Source organism: Podarcis liolepis (genome assembly GCF_965112155.1).
Source record: "Podarcis liolepis genome assembly, chromosome: 10".
Classification (NCBI taxonomy): domain Eukaryota; kingdom Metazoa; phylum Chordata; class Lepidosauria; order Squamata; family Lacertidae; genus Podarcis; species Podarcis liolepis.
This window is the reverse complement of record NC_139562.1, coordinates 57,985,311-58,000,048: the sequence shown is the minus strand read 5'-3', so window position 1 is coordinate 58,000,048 and position 14,738 is coordinate 57,985,311. Positions and strand designations below refer to the sequence as shown.

General features: G+C 42.0%; 1 protein-coding gene across 16 annotated transcripts in view; it reads right to left on the bottom strand.

Annotated features, from left to right (window-relative positions):
* Positions 1-3,371: 3,371 nt before the first annotated feature.
* The window catches only part of KIF21A (kinesin family member 21A), a 95,576-nt gene continuing 84,209 nt past the window's right edge, over positions 3,372-14,738 (bottom strand). For all 16 annotated transcript variants that reach the window (XM_083463262.1, XM_083463266.1, XM_083463255.1 and 13 more), the window contains 7 exons: positions 13,568-13,704; positions 12,044-12,224; positions 10,544-10,708; positions 8,952-9,069; positions 7,667-7,837; positions 6,849-7,048; positions 3,372-4,583 (listed from right to left, as the gene is read on the bottom strand). In XM_083463262.1, the coding sequence (XP_083319388.1) occupies positions 4,490-4,583; positions 6,849-7,048; positions 7,667-7,837; positions 8,952-9,069; positions 10,544-10,708; positions 12,044-12,224; positions 13,568-13,704 (1,066 nt within the window). In that variant the 3' untranslated portion in view covers positions 3,372-4,489. The remainder of the gene's footprint in view (positions 4,584-6,848; positions 7,049-7,666; positions 7,838-8,951; positions 9,070-10,543; positions 10,709-12,043; positions 12,225-13,567; positions 13,705-14,738) is intronic.

Genomic DNA, 14,738 nt, shown 5'->3' with positions numbered 1-14,738 from the left:
TGAGCCGTGATCATGCACCAAGATCGTGTACCAGGGTGAAGACGATACAAGATTTGCCGGCAGCTCTGACGACCTTCATGATTCTCTTTTCAGCTTTATCAAGGAATATGTCACTCCCCAAATATAATTAATTGAATTATTATTTTTTTTAAAAAAACCAACACCTGTTTGTACAGCTGTTGGCCTCCGACTTTTTTCATTTACCAATACAGAACTGGATTTGAGAGAGAGAGAAAAGTAGTGTGAGAGAAAATATTGAATCTGGAGATGTTGAGAGATGAAAAAGAGGTTGCACCTCAAGTGCTGGAGCTCCCTTATTTTTCTTCGTTTTCTTAGCTCCAAGATTCTCAGCAGTTCTTTGTTTCTTCTTGGGCCCTTTGCCTTCTTTTTTGAGAGAAGGGTTTCCTTGCCTTGAACGTGTTGCTTCTTCAAGGTTGCAGCCATTTCCCTCTGAACCAATCCTTGGTCCAGACCAGGTATGGCGAAACTTGGTCCTCCTGCTGTTTTGGGTCGACAATTCCCATCATCCCTGACCACTGGTCCTGTTAGCTAGGGATGAGGGAGTTGTAGTCCCAAAACAGCTGGAGGACCAAGTTTGGCCATGCCTGAACTAGAACCTTGGTTCATGAGCAATATTTAAGAGATTGAGCTTTCCTGTATACACAAACACACAGGCATAGTGTATTCCTTGGTGACGCTGAAACTTCACCATTTTATTTTCTGGTTTTTCCTCCCCTCTGCCCTCTGGACTCTTCTGGGCCTTACTCTCCAGATCTTGATTTTTCCTTTTAGTCCTCCTCTATTCCTTTTAATTTCTAGTCTTCATATTTAAGGAAATTTGCTTTATCACTGTTACATAGTAAAGCTTTGAACTAGCATGGACTGGTAGAAGTTCCAGGGCACAATTTAGAGTTAATTAATTGCTAAAATTCTTACTTGCTTTTCCTGATACAATTGCTGCTTGTAATAGTTAAGTTGTGCATTTTTCTGCTGAACAAAGTTTAAAGCGTGAATATTTATATCCTGTTTTGTTTGCCATGTGGTCATTACTTACATATAATGTTCTTTCTCCTTTCCCCAGGATTCTTTTTATGTATAATGTGCCGATTTCTCTATGGTATTATTATGCTTATATTTTTTATAAACTGAAATGTACTCACTGGTCTTTCTGCTGATGTATTCCAAAAACATTTTAGCCTTGGTCCCTGATTGGTCACCACCCTGTTGCCCATTTGGGCAAATTCAGAACCTCACTTTCAGGCTATGAGAAATAATCAGAGATCCCAATACTTACTGTAGGTTGGGTTTCCTCAGTAGTCACTGGAGACAGATGGTGGTTTTGGCGATATGCAGGTTACATATAAGTGTATCAGTGTCAGATTTATGTATAAGCTAAACAAGCTATAGCTTAGGGCCCCACTCTCTTGGGGAGCCCAAAAAAAATTAAAGGGGGAAAAAACTGGATGTACATTTGTAAAATATAAGATAAAAAACAAATAAAAAAACCTACAAATAAAATAAAACAGTGTTTTGTGTTGTGTAGGCTCCTATGATGTAATTAATGGGCCCCATCTGCTAGCCTGCTCCCTAAAATATCACTAGTTTGCTCATTTCTATATCAATTACTTTGATAAAATACATATTTTGTTATGTGCAAATGGCTTTAGATATCTATTAGGTCCATAAATTACCATGTAGCATATAAAGGTAAAGGGACCCCTGACCACTAGGTCCTGTTGTGGCCGACTCTGGGGTTGTGGTGCTCATCTCACTTTACTGGCTGAGGGAGCCGGCGTTTGTCCGCAGACAGCTTCCGGGTCATGTGGCCCGCATGACTAAGCCGCTTCTGGCGAACCAGAGCAGCGCACAGAAACGCAGTTTACCTTCCCGCCAGAGCGGTACCTATTTATCTACTTGCACTTTGACGTGCTTTCAAACTGCTAGGTTGGCAGGAGCAGGGACCGAGCTCACCCCGTCGCGGGGATTCGAACCGCCAACCTTCTGATCAGCAAGTCCTAGGCTCTGTGGCTTAACCCACAGCGCCACATTCAACACAAAAAACCAGCGACAATTTGTTGTTGGCAAAGGACAGCTGGACATATAAAGGGCCCCATTGCCTTCAGTAGTTTAGGGCCTCATCAAACCTAAATCCGGCCCTGACGTGTATGCAGACCGAGTGGCAGGTGGCAGGGCTCACAGCATTAAAACTCCAACAGATCTTCCTCCCCAATGCCATAGCTTTAGATTCCTGGTGACAGCAAGACAGGTCTGTTTCTCTTCTCTACTCCAGTCCCAAGACTGCCACAAGTTCCCTTTGTTCCCTCTCAGCCAGGTGAAGGGGGGGACACTTATGCCCCCCTCCTCAAGCATTTCTGACTGATACCTCCTCTAGCAAGAGGTCACCAGCTTTTTACTTTTTCTTTAATTGTCATACATCCTTACCTATGATATACTAAAGATGGCAATCAGTGAGCTGATTGCTACATGCATTCTTCCTTTCGTTGCCTGTATTATTAATTTTATTTCAAAATAAGTTTCCGCATTTAAAAAGGTGGAGATTTCAGATATTTTCTTTGTATTCCCCTCTGCCATCCACCTTCAGATAATGACCAGGGTTACAATGGCACTCGGAAGCCTTTACCCTTAATGACCACTCTTTGGATTAACAGCAAAGGCCATTAAAGAGTAACAAAGCAATCCACAAAGCACCCTTTTTAGTCTGAACGCCACAGGGCTGCTTACGTCTCTGTACAGTACTTGGGTCCTGTGTCACATTAATTTCTCTTCATGTATTGTGCCAAACAAAAGTAGCGGCAATGAAAGTGTTCCATGGACTACATGGAATTGGTGGAAATGACTGGTAGAATCCGAGACCAGGGAGTAGAGTTGGTGGAAGAAGATTGGAAGAAATTTAAAGACTATTTACAGAAATATTGCAAAATTAATGAATGTTAGAATGATGTTTGATTGAAGTTAAGTGGTTTCTAGCTGTAATGATATAAAAGAATATGGAAAAATTGGATTTCTAAATAGGTAAAAATTTAATGTTATAATATATTAAGATCAAAGATCGGGATAATAAGGAGGGAAAGAAATTGCTGAATTAATTAATTGAATTGGAACACAAAAAAGGGAGGTATGAGGAGGTCAGGGAAACAAGGATATGAATGTAAGATATGGAAAGATTGATTTTTTATTTTTTTCCTTTTTTCCTTTTTTCTGTAAGTGTACTTACTTTTTTATTCTGTATTTTTCTTGTATTTTTATTTTTGTCTTTTTCTTTTGTATTTCTTGTTTTTATGTAATTTCTTTTTCTGAAACTTTAATAAATATTTTATAAAAAATAAATAAATGAAAGTGTTCACATTCAATTGTGTGGGTCTTTTTTTTTTTTAATGTAAGCATCAACTATCACAAGCCGTACATTTACAAGTTCATATCCTCTACCCCACAGCAAACCCAATAAAACACTGTTCCTAAAACTTGCCGAATTTACAAATGAATGTTCCGAAAAGCTGGATAAATTATACAACCCTCTCGTTCAATATCCACACTCAAATCTACAGCAATTAAAAAAATCCACACAGGCACACTGTTAAGATAGTCTCTCTTTACACCCCATGTATTTACACACGGCCTTTTGTTGACACAGTTGCTACCGTTCTTTTAACTAACTCCAAGGTTCAACAAACATATCTAAAATATATTTAGCAGCATATCAAAGTATGTTAAAAAGGAAGGACACCTTGTTTTTCCTCTTAAATAAAACATCATGAGATGACGGAAACATAAGGAAAATAGATTAAGGTTTTTCTGTAAGAATACTGTGGTAGGCAGAGCACTAATAAAATGTTAATGACTTGACAGCATTTTAGTTTCTAGTCCTGAGCACAGAGTAGACACAGCTGCACAACTTTGGTCAGCAAGAGTATAATGCTAACAACTAACGCGGGTCGTATGGCATTCATTGTTAGCATGACACAGTCAGGGCAGTAATCCGTCTCAAACTAAGACTCCGCCCTCCCTTACACTCCAGTCTTAGTTTCTTACAGCAGCAAAACATAAGTAAACTTTTTAGGACCCCCGCTGCTCTTCCATTAAAGGCTTGGGAAATGAGACAAGAGATATGCTGGCACATTCCATACAACCATTAAGTGAAGCTCAGCTGAACAGAAGGGGTCAGAGAGTGAGGTACACAGGGCACTTTCACATCCTAGGTTACAGGTCTTGAGACAACCATTCCAGGGCGAAAGGCTTCCAGTTTGTTCAACTTACAAAGCTAATAAATGCACACAAATCCAGCCGTTATATGTGAGGCAAGCATACCACCAACAGACTAGTATTTGAAATATAGTACAGAAGGCAGTTCTTAAGGGCAGCAATTTCAGCAGAATACGACACACTTAAACGGTACAGTCGAGCTGCATCTTCTTCTTCCTCTCCAGCTGCAAGCAGGTGCCTATGAAGTCTAGCACTGCAACGCTCGTCTTTAATTACTGGCCACATCTTCGCTCGCATCACCAGGATCGGAGATCTGTCCATCGAAGCTGCAGGGAGCCTTCCAGATTCTCACAGTCCGATCGCTGCAAAATATTTTTAAGCAACCAAATCTATTAGCGTGAAGTGGGAAAAGGAAGCAGCAGAGAAAAGCCGTTTCCCCATTTATATACAGTAAGGTAAAGGTAAAGGGACCCCTGACCATTAGGTCCAGTTGTGACTGACTCTGGGGTTGCGGCGCTCATCTCGCTTCGTTGGCCGAGGGAGCCGGCGTACAGCTTCCAAGTCATGTGGCCAGCGTGACTAAGCCGCTTCTGGTGAACCAGAGCAGTGCATGGAAACGCCGTTTACCTTCCCGCCGGAGTGGTACCTATTTATCTACTTGCACTTTGACGTGCTTTCGAACTGCTAGGTTGGAGGAGCAGGGACTGAGCAATGGGAGCTCACCCCGTCGCGGGGATTCAAACCTCCGACCTTCTGATCGGCAAGTCCTAGGCTCTGTGGTTTAACCCACAGCGCAGTACCCGCGAATTAAAAAACCAAAAACTCTTCCACTGAACTGTTCCCTTAATCAAAAGCAGTCTCTCGAGAAAGCGAATGCGGCGCAGCTCAGTGATTTTTAGAGACTTGCTAGCTCAAGCAGAGCAAAGATTCTCAAATGCGTCCCACAACAATTTCATTGCATTACTGTGAAATATAGGAAACAGACTGAGAAGCACACTGAAAGAGGCTTTATATCAGGCATCCCCAAACTCAGCCCTCCAGCTGTTTTGGGACTACAACTCCCATCATCCCTAGTTAACAGGACGAGTGGTCAGGGATGATGGGAACTGTAGTCCCAAAACAGCTGGAGGGCCGAGTTTGGGGATGCCTGCTCTATGTTACTGATTCTGTTGGTTCACTAGGCATAAAGACCCAAATAAAATAATAGCATTTATAAGTACCAAGTAAAAGTCACATAGTCATGAGCAAGCTTTTGAGCTGTTCAGAATTACGAGGCTCCAGTACACCTGAAAACTTGCTTACTAACTTTACATTTACACTAGTCCTGATAAGCTATTATGCTACGACTGTGTTTTAATACATTGTATTAAGTGTGGGTAAAAGCCTCAGCGCCTAGGGCTTGCCGATCGAAAGGTCGGCGGTTCGAATCCCTGCGGTGGGGTGCGCTCCCGTCGTTCAGTCCCAGCGCCTGCCAACCTAGCAGTTCGAAAGCACCTCCGGGTGCAAGTAGATAAATAGGGACCGCTTACCAGCGGGAAGGTAAACGGCGTTTCCGTGTGCGGCTCTGGCTCGCCAGAGCAGCGATGTCACGCTGGCCACGTGACCCGGAAGTGTCTTCGGACAGCGCTGGCCCACGGCCTCTTGAGTGAGATGGGCGCACAACCCTAGAGTCTGGCAAGACTGGCCCGTACGGGCAGGGGTACCTTTACCTTTACCTTTACTATTAAGTATTATGGCATGACATCAAAGCCTTTGACAAACAAAGGCTCATTAACTGCAAACAAGTAGCTATATCACAAACTTATCTATTTTTATGCTTTTCCCTTACAAGTAGCTTATAGCATAATATTCAATAAAAATACATGTCTCCATATAAAACAATTAACATTTTACATTAGGTAGTTTTTTAAACAAACCCAACCAACCCAAATAATAACACAGTTTAAACTTCTGCCAGCTATGACCGTAAATGTGCAGAAAATTTAGTTGGTGGTTCACAATGTAGACAAACCCTTTGAATTTCTGCACGTACTGGAAAGCAAAGAAGATCACTCACTGCCAGCATAGGCCCTATGCGGCCTAGGACCCACGTACCTACGGGACCGCCTCTCCTGGTATGCCCCGCGGAGGACCTTAAGGTCCATAAATAATAACACTTTGGAGGTCCCAAGTAACAAGGTGGTTAGATTGGTCTCAACCAGGGCCAGGGCCTTTTCAGTACTGGCCCCGACTTGGTGGAACGCTCTGTCACAAGAGACTAGGGCCCTGCGGGACTTGACATCTTTCCGCAGGGTCTTCAAGGCACAGCTGTTCCGCCTGGCCTTTGGTTTGGACTCAGTCTGACCCTTATGTTTCCCTCCCCTTACGGTTTTGATCTATGGGCTACTTTTAAAATGAGGTTGCATTTTAAATGGCATTCTAACCTGTATTTTAAATTGGTCCCCCCCCCCATTATGTTTTTATTGTAATTTTACTGGTGTCAGATGCCCTGAACCCAGCTCTGGCCAGGGAGGGCGGGGTATAAATAATTATTATTATTATTATTATTATTATTATTATTATTATTGGAATGCTCAGAAATCTTTCCAGCTATGCAGCGTGTGCAAAGAACATTAAAAGCAACTTACTCTGATGCAGTAAAAATCTGGCCGGAATTGGTGCAGATGGCATTGATGGGACTGTCGTGTCCCTTGAGTTCGCTTATTGGTGCAAATGTATCTACGTTCCAGAGTTTCAGAATGCCCCCGCGGCAGCCGCTGAGAAGCACGGGGGAACCGGGCACAAGTCCAAGAGCACAGACCCAGTCCTTGTGGGCATTAGGAACTTGCTGAAAAGACATATCGCAAAATCAGGTTGAGAAACAACATCATCCATAAGGAGAGGAAAGGAAAGTTCAGCTCTGAAAAATGCATCAGATAATATGAAGCAGAGGACAATTCACATGATTAAATTGCGGTCCTCAAACATGGAAGACTTAAGTCCACTTCTTAAAATAACTATGGCTTGCTTACTCCAGAGCAAGTTGGCAATATAGCATCTACTGAAATTAGACTGTGTGCTTTCAAAGTTCTATCTCCTACTCCCGTATTTCTCTACTGCGTGATCAAACACATCCTCTGCAATTGTGAAGGTTAGCCAGTTAAGATGGATGCTGGGAATTTTACCAGAATTCTGCCAGAAGTCTGAGGACCACAAATAAAGGTCTATCAACATATAGCAAGCTGCACATTGTCAATCTTCTGCTTAGGTGAAGAAAAGCCCAGCTGATATTGATTCAAACTAAAATTTTCAATCCAACCTTTTCAGATTCTAAAATTAGTTTTCTAGATCCAAATACTATTATTTTTGGCTTTCAAAATTTTGAAGCCTCATTTTGGAGTAGCTGAAGAATTTCAGTTTGGGGGCAGCTCTGTTTTGCAAGGTTCCTATTATATTTTAACAATACCTGGATGAGGTCTTTTTGAGCCAAGTCCCACTTTTTAATTCCATTATCTCTGGATCCGCTAAAAAGGTTGTCTCCCATGATAGTAAGCGCTTCTATGCCATCATAATGGGGAGGCTCAAAGTTGTGTGTAGGGCTTACAGTTCCCAGAGCTCCTTCAGTTACATCAAACATCTGGAATAGGAGCAAAACAATTTCAAATCTGCAACATAAATCTTGGTCAGGAATTGACAAAACATAAATACCCACTCAACACAGTAGTATTATACAAACGTCTACAAAGGATTTGTAATAGTGCAGTAGCACCAACCACGGACTGATTTTAATAATTAACTAATTCAATAAAAATGATGCGCTATCTGAAATATATAAGCCAGCACAGTTTTACTTAATTTCCCCCCTTTAGCTCAAATTACAGGTGTGTGCTTTTTGGTTAAATGCTGCCATTACTATCTCTTCCCATCTCACTATCACAGTATCGCAAAGAACGGACACCAGATTATTACGCAGAAAATAATTTGAGGCCTTTTCACTACACGGTCTGTCAACTTCTTATTTTATAACCACAACAGCAAACTATCACCAGATGATGAATAGAAATAACTGTTTGTAAAACCTATAGAGGTATCTATAGGAAGATTAGAAGATTTGACACCCTTTTGTCTATGTGGTAATTATGAGCCATAAAAATTATAAAGTATTCAGGTCAAAACTAAGGAGAGGCCAGAAATAACATTTGGAATAATTCTTCAAGAAAGAAGGGAATAAAAGCAATTCCTGAGATTAGGTTGCAAACCTAAGCACAAATACCTGGGAGAAAAGTGACTTTCACCTCTTAGTAAGTCCACATGCATACTAATATTTAGGAAATAACTTAAAACTCCCTGGAGGAAATAGTATGCTTTCTTGAATAATGAGTGAAAGTTAATCCAATTATTTTATTCTCCGACATCGAAACAAAAACCCTAGAAGTTCCCAAAGACTTTTTGACTTTGAATTTATATTTTTCCAGGGACAGGTGAGAATGTCAGTTTGACTAGCCTTTTCTGGAAAGGAAAAAAGAAAAGACAGACCAGCAGTGACATCCTATACGTGTCTTTATGTTCCATTGCACTTAATGTGGTTTACCCCTAGTTGTGGGTATAGTATTGCAGCCTCAGGCATTGTTCTGAGTCGAAATGGAGTGCAGTGCATTTCCACATCTTGCAGGGAAAGAACCAAAGAAAATGGAAACCTATTCTCGAAGCTTCTTGCATTACTCCTGTGGTAAAGTTGCAGGAGACAATACCTTGATATAGTGATCCTTTGAGCCAGTAATTATGAGATCTTGCCCATTGGAAATGCGGTCTACAGTAAGGCACATAACAGGGCCCAGGTGACCAGTTAGTTTTCCTGTAGACTGGAACCTAAAAAAATGAACAGAAACAGGCAAAGCGACTTAGCTTTAATTATTTCAAAGGAAAAGAAAGCATATCCCCTGCCCATTTTCCAGAAATTCACTGGAAATCAGGCTTTCATCCCTGCAGATTATATGGGTATAAGTGGGAGTGAAACACTACATTAGTAACAGCAGGAATATCCAGTTTTGGACAGAGTAGTTTAAACGCTGTATTTTGATCTTCTCCTACTGACATTCTTGATGGCAGGTGAATGCTACCGGATCAGAAATAGCTGTAAATATAAGGTTGGGAATTCTACTTATGACTTCTCCCCCCCAAAAAATTTGTGCCATTCTTTGTGTTATTTGCACCTCTTAATTTTTCTTCTCTGTTTGTTTCATTGGCTAAGTTCATATTAGACGCCATCAGCCACGTACAACCCCGCTTCTGAGGGTGGGCGGCATTTCGCACCAAAAATCATGGTTAAAAATAGGAGGCTAGCAGACTTCAACTCCACAGAAAGGCTTAGGCATCACTGTAGATCAGGCATCCTCAACCTACAGGCCTCCAGATGTTCTGGCCTACAACTCCCATAACAGGACCAGTGGTCAGGGGTGATGGGAATTGTAGTCCAAAACATCTGGAGGGCTGAAGGTTGGGGAAGAGCCCTTTCTGCTTATACAAGAAGCCCTGGTCTATGTGGGACGAATCCATGCTGTGGCTCTTCATTGTGTGGGTGCCTCTCTTCCTGGAAACTCGAGAGGACCTGCGCTGCCCAGGCAACTTTAGCATTCCCTGGTGCATCACCATTCACCTATAATAATAATAACAACAACAACAACAACAACAACAACAACAATAATAATTTATTATTTATACCCCGCCCATCTGGCTGGGTTTCCCCAGCCACTCTGGACAGCTTCCAACAAAACACTAAAATACAATAACCATTTAACCATTAAAAGCTTCTCTAAATAGGGCTGCCTTCAGATGTCTTCTAAAAGTTTAGTAGTTCTTTTTCTCTTTGACATCTGGTGGGAGGGCGTTTCACAGGGCGGGTGCCACTACCAAGAAGGCCCTCTGCTTGATTCCCTGTAACTTGACTTCTCGTAGGGAGGGAACTGCCAGAAGGCCCTCGGCGCTGGACCTCAGTGTCTGGACAGAACGATCTACAGCAGGCACCCCCAACCTTCAGCCCTCCAGATGTTTTGGACTACAATTCCCATCATCCTTGACCACTCGTCCTGTTAGCATAGACACAGACCAGGGCTTCTTGTATAAGCAGAAAGATATGGGGGAAAGCCATAATGCATCAGTTCCCACAATGCAAACAGATCGTGAGAGGGCCTATAGACCCAAAAGCCTATAGGCTGTTCCATACCATGGACTATTGCCATGGATGTGCCAGTTGGCAAACAGGGGATGAGGAGAGCACTGGCTGCAGCCGCACTGGGCTTCACAGGATCTTCGCATGCTCAGTAAGTAATTTGGAAAGCTTTACCTCTTCAGGTCCCACATTCTCACTGCATTTCCTGCAGCCGCATACAGAAACGTGCCTGTTGGGTTGAGAGCGATCTGGTTGATCTGGTTCTCTCCAGCTGGAATCGTCACTGTTCTGTTGGTACTGCCAGAACATGCATCTACTGGCATCGCCTGGCCCGAAGACCTGAGTTTCACACGCAGAAAAACAAGAGGAAAATAAACTTGCAATTATCTAAGAGGGAAAAACACACACCAAGTAATTCCATCAATCCCACAAGCACATTGTATTCTGAGTGTGGACAAAGGATGAGGGGGATCATCTGTGCAAAGCTTCCAAGCCTCTTATAAGCAACAATTCCAATGTATTTATTTATATCTCATTTGTATGTTTATTGCCCAGTCTAGCCCAAATATTCTAAGCAGGCAACTGGGGAAAATGACAGACATGGTTATGGTGAGCCTTTCAGGTTCAAGAGTACAAGGGAGATTCAAATGCCACAATATGACCAATGTTGGCTGACTTTTCTAGTTACTTCTAGTTCTAGTTACAGCGAATAAAATATTCCCCAAACCAGGTGCTTTTTTCCTTTAAAAAACATTTAGGGGTACTCTCATTTTGACTCAAGAAAATCAGAATTTTATAGTTCAAATTGGGAAAAATAAATACAGTAAATGGACAAAAGTACAAAGATTCGCAAAATGTTTAGGGGGGGTGCGTACCCCTGCACCCCCCCAAGAAAAAAGCACTGCCCAAAACCATGTGTAAGTAATCAATCCATTTCAGAGGTCTCCAAAAAATCAAGAGTTCTAAAAATTAGCACATGGACTGAGCCATCACACGACCAGGTTGCATGTACGAATTGAAGACGTCAGTATGCAGGGGGAAACTTGAAATGTAAACTGATGCCTCAAAAGTCAGTGGTAGACTATATGCTTTCCGGTGCCAGATTACTCTCTGGCTAAAAAGGTATCAGAAAACAGGGGCAGGAAATATATTGCCCTGTGGTTTTGGAGAAGCTTTCAAAGTAAAGTGAAATCCATAGTCTATAATAACTCCTGAGACAGAAGAGACTGGGTGAAGTGAACTCAGAACTTGCTGAGAAACAAGACTCTTCCTGCTACCTCACATCCCTTTCTTTCAGCCTTTTCTACTTGCCATCTTCACCTAAGCTCATCATTGTTGTCCATAAAGCCTCTACTATATGCTACCCAGGTGCTAAGTGCCCACCTGGAAGCAGACATTAAAACAACAAAATACAGCATCTACTTTTTCTTTCTTGCATCCCCCACTCCTCCACACTCTAAGACACAGCCATCTGTCTTAGGCTGCACATCTTAATATTAGTAAATTCGTGCAGTTTTTCAACTCAATGGGTTTTACAACAAAGTAGCTGGGTTTTAGCCTAAGAGCTTTAAGATTAACTACATTTAACATTAAGTACAATTTCCTCACTGCTCACTGCAAAATGGTATGCCAAACGTTAGTATTAAAATTCTGCTTTTCGGAGTTGCAACTTACGTTAGTGTTCGGATACACTTAGCAGAATCGCGGATGTCCCACACCTTAATATAAGACGTGGAGACTGTGAAGACCAAGCTAGTATAATTACAGTATTTTACAGATACTACATTGTTGGGATGACCACCCAGAGACATTATTTCCTGTCCAGTCACCAAATTCCATACTTTACATGTGCGATCTAAACAAAAAGAACAAGAACAGCAAATTAAAAAGTGGATAACATTGTAATATACTGTGCAACACAGATATACTGTTTTGGTGTGTAAAACAACTTAGATACCACCCAATCACCACTAAATTGCAGGAGTAAGAAGCCCCATAAGAGCACCATACACATTTCTTATGCATTTTATATTGTATTTTATATTATAGTAGGCTTCACTGGTCTTTTAGCATACTCTTGTTTGGTTCCCAATTTTGCTGTGGAGATTTCATTACATCTTGAAGAGACGCTGAATAATGATAAAGGGGAAATCCCTTTTATTTAGAATCACCCTTTTGCTTGGTTTTGCAGGGTTTTGGTAAGGAAGGAAGGAAAGGGCATGAAATGACTGTGGTCCACGGCAAAATGGCCTGTTTGCTAATTCAGGAACTTCCTATGTTCAATGTTTAGCTTGCTATATGAGGTGTTAACATGAGAAAGGATGAACTAAGAGGGTTGGAGACAACACTTGGGTAATACTTGCTTAAGCAGGGTATGGCAATATAAGGAATAGCAATGATCAGTTGTCTTCAAGATGATTATGCAGGGAGCGTGCTGAGGACATTGCCTGTTCACAATGTGCATGCCTCAGGAGTTGGGGCGATGTATGTAATGTGCCATAAAAGCTTATGTACACTATTAGCAATGCCACAGATGGCTGCTCTGAATCTTTCTGTGTTTTGTGAAACCATAACTGAACCTGTTTTGACACCCTAGGTGTGGTGTGGTGATACTTGCACCAGTGCTTCTACCTTTCATGCACACAAAATAAAGTCTTTCTTGATTCAGCCCCCTCTCTCTCTGTGGTGACTGACTTTCCAGCCACAGACCCTTGAAAGGGAAAACCTTCGATCTCTACCAGTGAAGCTCTCACAGAACCAGTGTTCTATATTCCTTGTACACAAAACTACTTAACTGCCTCACTCTGAAACAACAGTGGCTTGTGAATAGCCTTGAAGAGAGCTCTACGAAGAACACAATGTGTTAGTTATCAGGACACCTATAGCGGTACCCAAATTCCTCTTTCCCAGGAAGTTTCTGTGGTTGGTGAATCACCACTCCAGACTGTGGCTTCAATATCAAGTCAGCCTCTTGCTCTCAATACCACTCCCTGCCTTCTTTAACTTCTGGCCTGATGAAGAATTCTGCAAAACTCCAAAGCTAGCAATTATTTGTGATAAAAGACACTGCCTCACAGTGGATCTCTCCATCAATTGCTTGCCTCCCTTCTTAGTAGTCAGCTTTCTCTCTTTGGGTAGCCCCATGGGTATATGAAGAGGATTCAGAAAGCTGCAAGACCAACAAGAGACATGTCAAACCTTTTGATCCTGTAAAGAGGAGGTCGTCAGTAGAATCGACACAAAGCACAGCCTTCGTATGACCTTCAGCAATGTGGATACAATGAATTGGAGAAGATCTGACGCATTTGGACGAAGAGAATGGGTTGATTATGCCTCTAGAAAAGGAAACAAATGATACAATGGATTAGAATTTGTGACAGGTCATTTCTCCATCGTACATCATACATTTCCCCCACCCTGCCAGACTCCTGAGAGATCTTACAGGGATCTGTAGAATAAGGCAGGCAAATGTGTTGACCTATTTATATACAGCAGACTGTAAGCTCAAGTATTCTGCTCCTACCACAAAGGACATTTCCACCACTAGCACTGATGGTGGGGTCAACCCTGATCATTTTGTTGAGCCAAGAGCACCCACTGGCATTGCTCTGCAAAAGCTGAGGAACAGCACATCTCAGGGTTCTGGGTTTGAGCCCCATTTTAGGTGAAAGATTCCCGCATTGCAGGGGTTGGACTAGATGACCCTCACAGTCTCTTCCAACTCCAAAATTCTGAGTCTTTCCAGAATTCCATCAGATTAGGGCATTGGGTGCCTTCTGCAATCCAGACCCACCCACTCATACAGATCCAAATTCTGTGCCAGAGAAACCAGCTCATCTAGAACATGGTCAGCTGAATAAGAATATCTGGTAGAAAAAACTTCATTAAAATTGTGATGCGTTTTTCCCCCAAACGAAAGGTCCTAATTTTATAATGTCATACATGCTGTGTTTGACGTTTTTAAAGCCACACCTTTAGCTCAATTGTTGATGGGATTCAAATTTGAGCCGATACCAATTTCCGCCCACTGGAAGTCGTGCGGTACAATTTTTCTCTGTGCCAGGATGTGTTTCAAAGCTGGTCTCGCCTTCATTTTTCCAGAGGCTTGTTTCAGGACATTTAACTATTGGCTCTGGTTGAATTTAGCCCTTATTGGTTTGATTCCTTTAGTACTGCTTGATTTGCAAGAAAGCAGCTAGATTAAAGTCATGTGAATTCTGCTACACTCATATGGGAAATGTTTGTTTTTCCATGCATCTGGTCTCTTACAATTTTTTGCACTAAATTTAAAAATTAATGCTTTCAGGGCCAACTCAACCATATGGGCAGTTCAGGAGGCAGCTGCCTTGGGAAGCAGAAGCAGAGCTCA